General features: G+C 34.3%; 1 protein-coding gene across 2 annotated transcripts; it reads left to right on the plus strand.

Annotated features, from left to right (window-relative positions):
- The first annotated feature begins 521 nt into the window (after positions 1 to 521).
- Positions 522 to 6,729, plus strand: LOC132275879 (BEL1-like homeodomain protein 4). 2 transcript variants are annotated; one of them, XM_059777065.1, is made up of 5 exons: positions 522 to 1,212; positions 1,305 to 2,093; positions 2,939 to 3,324; positions 3,470 to 3,530; positions 5,883 to 6,729. In XM_059777065.1, the coding sequence occupies exons 1-5, from the start codon at positions 916 to 918 to the stop codon at positions 6,426 to 6,428; spliced, it is 2,079 nt and encodes a 692-aa protein (XP_059633048.1). In that variant the 5' UTR covers positions 522 to 915; the 3' UTR covers positions 6,429 to 6,729. The 2 variants fall into 2 exon arrangements, with proteins under 2 accessions (XP_059633048.1, XP_059633049.1); XM_059777066.1 differs by having other exon boundaries at positions 524 to 1,212; positions 1,305 to 2,021.
- The last annotated feature ends 1,533 nt before the right edge of the window (positions 6,730 to 8,262 follow it).

Genomic DNA, 8,262 nt, shown 5'->3' on the forward strand with positions numbered 1-8,262 from the left:
TGTTTCTTCACTAGTTTTGAGTCGTTACATGCACACTAACTGACTTGAAAATTTGATGGATGGTTGAAAAAGGTCCATTTAGTATGAAGGTCTGTAGCTTCAACGCCAAAAAATATTTTGCATGTAACATTTTTTTTAAAAAGGAATAAACAAAAGACCAACTTTCTTGTACCAACTTGTTAATGAGTGACTTCCATCGACTCAATTTTATCTTGAATTTATATACACATATAAATATTGATGTGTATTTATATTATATGGGAGGCTTGTTGAAAGTGAATGAAGAGGAACAAGTGCGGCCTTTTCTCTTCTCCTTTCATCATCCCACCTCCCTGGCTTCTTGTCTGATTGCGAAATCAAAATCAGTTTGCAGTTTTCATGAAGTAGATTTTGAAACACTAAGCTCAAAGATCAACACAACAGATAGATCAGTCACGCACAGAGAGAAAACGATGTTTCTGATCCAGTACTTCTGTCTCTCCCATCCAACCTTGCTACTTTAACAGGTACATCAACAACAAAGGCATCAAAAAAAAAAAAAAAAAAAAAAAAAAAAAAAAAAAAAAAAAAACTATAAAAGCAACAACTCAAGATCCAATAATACTAGCCTCTTATTCTATTACACTTTATCTTCTGCTATATATTAATTTTTTGCTTAGTAGTTTTTATACTATCCACTTCTCTCTTTTGTAAATTCTCTTTTTGCTCTAATTTCCATAATTTTTGTTCTTTTCTTGTTGATCTATATTATCCAATCCATCCATGTCTTATACAATTAAGCAGCTAGCTTCGAAACAAGGATGAGATGATGAGCAATAGACACTGATATGCATGTGGGACTACTAAGAAAATCACCTCTACCTATCATTTCCTAACGCAGCTGATCCGTGCCACGTCTAATTCTGCGAATTCTAGATGTCCCAAAGCTTCAACCAAGGCCTATTCAGTTTCTCAAATGGGTATGAAAGATCCATGACCACAAAGCACATACCAAGGGCACAAGGCCTCGAACCACCTCTGCCGGTACCAATACAAGATGAAGTACCAAGTCAGCTGCCACTATATGATCAAACGACCGGGATGCTGTCAGAGATGTTTGATTTTGTGCAGGTACAAACGGCAGCTACTGACATCTTGGACAATCAGATCTCATCAAATTATGTTAGATGGCCACAAAAAGTGCAGCCCCCAGAAATGGTAAACGAGGTTCAGGTGGGTTTTTCCATTTAATTGTTTGATCACTTGTATAATATCATCACTATCTGAGAAACAATAATGATGACTACTCAACCAATTCGATGCAGCTTGGCCTCGTGAACCCTCATGTCGAAGCATCTTCACCATCCTCGACTAAATCTCCTTATCAGCACATGTTACATCGCTACCAATCGAATCCTCATTTTCGAGGGTTTCACTCAGATGGCTTAGCGGCCGCAGCTGAAGATGGTGTTGAGACCGGTGTGATGAATCCCCCGGTTCAATTCACTTGGGTAAGCGGTAGCAATGGTACTGGAGATGGTGAGAATAGCAAAATTGGAGGGGTTGTGGAGAGTCAAGGCCTTTCTTTGTCCTTGTCATCTTCATTGCAACACTTGGAAGCGGCGAAATTTGAGAAATTAAGAGCAGAAAATGGTGGGATGTTCTACTATAATCAAGAAGTTGGGAGTTCTAACCCTTATGGGTTGAAGAATTCTGGTGCTAATCAGCAACCGATGCGTTTGCAAGGAATGATGGATCAAAATCTCCATGTTGGATTTGGTACATCTCTAGGAATAGTGAATGTTTTGAGGAATTCCAAGTATTTGAAGGCTGCCCAAGAATTGTTGGAAGAGTTCTGCTGTGTTGGAAAAGGCCAGTTAAAGAATCGAAGGCCTAGGAAGCATGATATAAACTCTAATTCTAGTAGAAAAGATGGTTGTGGTGTAGGATCTTCTTCTTTAATGGAGCACCCTCCTTTATCAGCTGCTGATAAGACTGAATATCAAAGGAGGAAGGTCAAGTTATTGTGTATGCTTGATGAGGCATGTTCTCTCTCTCTCTCATGTGCATATATACATAAACATACACAGATATCAATGGAACATGTAATTCCGGTAAGTTCAGTTGAATTTTGTCTTTCTACTAGCTAGCTAGCAAACATTGAGAAACCTGGCTGATGGTATGAGGTTCCTTCTTATGCCAAGAAATTGAATTGTGTTTTACTAAGCAGGCTAATTAATTATAAATAAAACATTAATTAATATTTTGGCCATGTTTCTGAGTATGCAACTTGGATTTTTCATTAAGTGAATGAAAGGCTCCATTATAAGAACTTAGAAGCTGCTAGGGAGGCTGCTGTTGCAACAAAAGATGTATAATAACTAGACCTGGGGACCATTTCCTTTCTATCTTAATTAATTACCATTTTTTAATTTATATTAAGGTACTAATTAACACACCAACTACTGAAAGATGGAAGTAAAATACTTACACATGATGACAATTATTTCCACAAATATGATATATATATATATATCATTGTGGTAGGTTCGGAATATTGCCTCCAGTGGCTATATTTAAGATTGTTTATTGAAGAAACTCTTTGTTTGTTCATGCTGGCACAGACGGAGTTAAACACCTTTTTGTTGTAAACTATATATGAATTTGTTCTTCATTGAGATCAACATATATTAATACCATTTTTTGTTTCTTTGCCCTTCTTATTTTTCCTATATTAATTCTTCTATTATGTATATTGAAAAGTGTATGTTTGATCAATTATTAGAAACCCATAAATAATGTGCTTGTGGTTGTCACATTTACTTTTTAATTTTAATTTAATTTTATTTTATTTTATATGTTTTTTTAGATTAGTATATTGTACTGCACCAAATACTATAGCTAAATTTTGAGTATTTGAATTGAGCTTTTTTCTAATTAATTTTCAATCTATGAGCAGGTGGATGGAAGATACAGTCATTATTGTGAACAAATGCAAGTAATGGTGAACTCATTTGATTCAGTGATGGGTTATGGAGCTTCAACTCCATACACAGGTCTAGCCCAAAAGGCTATGTCACGCCATTTCCGGTGCATAAAGGACGCAATAGCAGCACAATTGAAGCTAACATGCGAGTTGCTAGGCGAAAAAGAGGTCATGGGCACATCAGGCTTGACAAAAGGAGAAACACCGAGGCTTCGTTTGCTTGAGCAAAGTTTTAGGCAGCACAAAACCTATACTCAAATGGGGTTAATGGATACTGAAGCTTGGAGGCCCCAAAGAGGCCTACCTGAGCGTTCTGTTAACATACTCAGAGCCTGGCTTTTTGAGCATTTCCTTCACCCGTATACCCCTCTCTCTCTCTCACACACACACACACGCATTGGGTTTTTTAGTCCATATACAACCATATATACTAGATAATGCAAATTCAGATTTTACTTTCTTTGCTGATTTCCGTTTTGTCATACTGTGTTGTTGGTGATTCAGGTATCCAAGCGAAGCTGACAAGCATTTGTTGTCTCGGCAGACTGGTTTGTCCAAAAATCAGGTACTCATTACCATATTTTTGCATCAAAATTGATGTGTCATATTCATATATATATATATATATATATTGAAAGAGAATACTGATAATTCTGAACTACTTTGTTATGTTTTTTTCTACTTTTGATTTTGAATTATATATTATTCAACTTGTTCTTTTATTAACTCTAGGGATTGTTGCTTCTTTGGGTTATTTATACTTGTGTACCTTGTTAATGCATCCCACGTTTCCTTTTATTTTTGGGGGGGTAAATCATCCCACGTTTCCTTGCATGCACATAGTGGTGATATATATATAGTGGGTGATGAATGAATGAGAAAGATTATTTTGTATCTCTAATATGTATAATAATAGTGAAAATTGAAGATATTGATTTGTTCGATCGGTTCAGTTTTTTGAAGACACTTCTCGAGAATTCTGAAAATTGAATTAGACCATTTTCTGAAAATTCAATTTTCTTTTTCTTTTTTTTTTAATTAATTCAGTTTTCTTAGCACTATCTTTTTAGAAAACTGTCAACTATAAAACATGTTTGGCTAAGTCTTGAAACAAAATATAATTCTTAGAGAATTATAATATACTATTATTATATGAAATTTCCTTTTTTAAAACTCAATTTTCCAGAAATTTCCTTTAGAAAACTTTCAAACCAAAGAATTTGAACTGTTTAATGTTTTTTAGTTATCCTAGAAATAAAAAACTGGTGCAATTAAGTAGATCAAATTTATAACAACTCCATAATTAATTTCCAACACTTCCTTCTTGTTTCTTAACTGTACTAAATTCTATACATTATATTATATCCATTAGTTTTACCTTCACAATATTAACCTTAAAATAACCCATTTAATAAATTATATGCGATCGATAAAAATAAGAATGATAATAAATAATTAACCATCTTTTAATTGAGAAAGGAACCACAGTCTTTCATGTTGGTTATCTGAAATTGATGAGCTTAATTGGTTCAGTAAGTACTTTTGAGATAAGCTTAATAAATTTGAGAAATTTAATCCATTTTGTTAAGAAATTCACAACAGTTGCAAGTTACCTAATTCAATTGTGATTGTTTTTGCTTCTTTAGTTTAAGTTATTGATGAATAAGTTGTTTGATCATCTACCAAGACAATTTTGGTCACCTGGTCTGGTTGCTTCCACATACATCAAATGCATGTGGACTCAAATGAAATATATACTGCTTACTGTGAAAAAGAAAAGTAGATCTATCTTCACTGCGTTTTTATTTTTCTGATAATCGGGGCATTCAGGGCTTTGCCCTGACTAATCTACGAGACTCATACAAAGTGCCCCTATGCAGATCGGGTAAAACTCGGACTATGTCTGTAGATATAACCCCTAAGAAATTATTTGTATGTCAACCCCTTTGGATTATCTTCGCTCCATTTTCTATTTTAAGTGGCCAGTGAAGGTGGTGTGCATGGATGTTCTTATATTATGAAATTTTTAAGGAGTCTAGAGGATATGATCAATAGGAAAACCATGATCATCTTAGAGGAGTATTTTCTAATTAGTTTCAATGTTATCAGGAATTTATACTAAATTTCTAATTGATACAACTACTATATATATCATTGCAGTATCATTCTATTTTTTAACATGTAGTACTTGTCATAAATTTCTGATTGAAAATAACTATTATTAATTATTCTGTTTCATGTTGTATATTAATATATGCTGGGCTTCATTGATCTTGACATGTTTCAGTAGTACTATTCCATTTCACTTGCTGACAATAAAAATGATTTGATTAACATATTTGGACACCGACACCACCAATTTTATTTAATCTTGGATTTATCTTCTTTCTTATAAGCTCTCAAACTAATAGTATTTTATTATGATCTCCATAATGATTGATAATCCAAATTATTGCTACTAAGTAAACTTCATACTCATGGACAGATAAAACCACCTCTTCTAGGTTTATTATTATTATTTTTTTATTGACCTTCAGATATGTGCAACCGTTTGCAACCCTCACTTTAAACACTTTTTTTTATAATAAAAAAAAAAAAAAAAAAAAAAAAAAAAAAAAAAACTGTTTAAACACACTTTTTTTTTTTAATTTTTCTGTACAATTTTCTGATTTTTAATTTTCGATGGGTGTTCTTAAACCCAGCAAGCCCAAGGGTATCCATAAAAATTACCCTAAACCCTTATAAAAAATAAATAAATAATAATAATAATAAAAAAAAAAAAAAGTACTCAAGACTTGCATGCATTGCATTCTTGTACGTAATGAATGGTGAATTGAATGAGACCATTTATTACTCATCCAATTCAATACCGTTCTCTGTGCTTACAGCTTTAAATTGATATGTTGATATGGTTCAGGTATCAAACTGGTTCATTAATGCAAGGGTTCGGTTGTGGAAACCCATGGTTGAAGAAATGTACCAACAAGAGGCCAAGGATGAGACAACAATGGAAGAAGCAATTAGTGACCAATCCAACTCACATGCCCATCATAATTTCACATCTTCACAAACCCCAATGCAAACGACAACTATACCATTAATACCAGACAAAAGATCCCATATCAATGCCACGGAAAACGACCCTTCAAACGACACCATCAATTCTAGGCAGCAGCAGCACTACTCCTCGGGAAACCAAGTCAAGCCCCATGCTGGTATCACCACCACCACCACCTCCTCCTCCTCCTCCGCAAGCCGCCACGCAGGGCCACTGCATCACTGTTTTACGGTGACCCATGAACCCGGCATGCGTCACCCGCGTACTGGAGGTGCAAGCATGGCATCCACGCCTTTAAGGCTCGGGATAACGCCCGGCGAAGTGTCGCTTACGCTGGGGCTCCGGCACACTGACAGCATGTTGGAGAAGAGCCAGCTTTCGATAAGAGAATTTGGGGCCTGTTAGTACTCAATTTGATTCAAATATATATATATATATATATATATATAGAAGTGTTTCGATTCCATGGGTGAGGAATATATAATAGAATATATAATAGAGCATAAAATTAGATAGTAGCTATTTGATATGGATTGTAATTGTACAGCAGGAGGTTTATTCATGTCTGAACTGAGGTTGAACATGTGAAACTAAAGATTGAACAAGAGAGTTGACTAGCTATATATATATATATTATTAGGAATAATTGTAAACCAGTATATTATTTTCTTTTATTTAGATGATATATATAAGCTATTTCTTTGTAGATATGGAAAGATATAGGAGTCCTATAATTCAGCTGTTTATTTCATAGCCAAGACCATGGTTATATTTTGATTTCATCAGAGAGTGGTCGATATATTTGAGAAATTTGCATCATGGTTGGTACATGATTATTTCTCAAAATACCTCAAGTGATGGGGATGAAGGGTTTTATTAAGCATGGGAATGGAGTTTCGGCAAAGAGGGCAAAAAAAGAAAAAAAAAAAAATCAAAGGTGAAAAAAGCTATTGGTTATTTTCTTTATCTATTTTATATCTCAACTTTCATAGATAATCCCAGAAAGTGTTAATTGAATTTATTTTTTTTCCTAGTTAATAAAAGTGTTAATTGAATTGAGTAAATGCTAATGGTTATTTTCATTGCCAGATATGTCAAATAGGTCAAAAAAATACCCAAGTTGCCTTTGCCTCAATCGAACTTTCCTATATATGCCTCGATCGGTCGACACTTAAGCAACTTTAATCGACATATATATCTGTGAACCTCGATCAAACTTTATGAAGCCTTGATTGGTCGACACCCACCCTACACAATTAGATCAAGAGAACATTTTATGGCTCGGAACTTAGTTTCGATCCTAATTGAGTTTGCTTGAACTTTTTATAATATTTTTATAGGTCAAGTATAAAATGTTTTTTCTACAAAAAGGACCCGGGCTTAATTCATTCTAGAATTGTCTTTTCATATGTATTTTATTTACTTGAAAACAAATTCTCAACTTGGAGAACATGTTTACTTGGAGACCAAGATCGATCCTAGAAGCTAGTGGGGAGCAAGTAATGTTCTCTATTTATACAAGTCTGAAAATGCAAATTGTGTCTCAAACCGTGTGTTAATTTCTTGCATATTCAGCCCTAGAGTGATTATTCAAACGCATCGAGCATTCTTTATTTATTTTTTTATCCACGTACGAGTGTTCAGTGTGAGAGTTATACTTCTGTGTATCCGTAAGAGAATATGTGTGAGGCATTATCTTGTCAGAATAGAGAACACCACACTTACTATTATATAATTTGTGTTATTTTGTTTGTGCATCATTCATACATATTATATTACATTAGATATGGTGACTATGATGTTATCATCTTATTATACATATATATTGTTGCGGTACGAGCCGAAAGATCAACGTCAACATATGGCCACAAGTGTTCGAGACCAACCCAGCAAATCGTGAAGCGGTGGACAGATGGGTTGTCGAAACAATTCCAAGTTGAAGATCAAGCAGTACATGATGGGAATGATGTGGATTAATGGGATTATCTACCTGTTAGATGGATTGGCTGGAAGGCAACTGAAGAAATCTTCTAGAGTGTTTCTAATAGAACAATTGGATTGAAATTCATCGTGGAGTAAATCAATTGATGTGAACAAGCATGATTTGTTGTCTCGATGAGTCTAGAAGTTGTAGGTGTTCATAGTATTGAATTGGACTTCTTGTAGTCTTTTTCTTTATAGTGAATTGCTTTTTCACTTTACTGCATATATTAATTGTTTCATATACTATGGGCATGTT

This window comes from Cornus florida, unplaced genomic scaffold, assembly GCF_030987335.1.
Source record: "Cornus florida cultivar Cherokee Brave unplaced genomic scaffold, ASM3098733v1 CherokeeBrave_3.0.0_Hap2_Chr10, whole genome shotgun sequence".
Classification (NCBI taxonomy): domain Eukaryota; kingdom Viridiplantae; phylum Streptophyta; class Magnoliopsida; order Cornales; family Cornaceae; genus Cornus; species Cornus florida.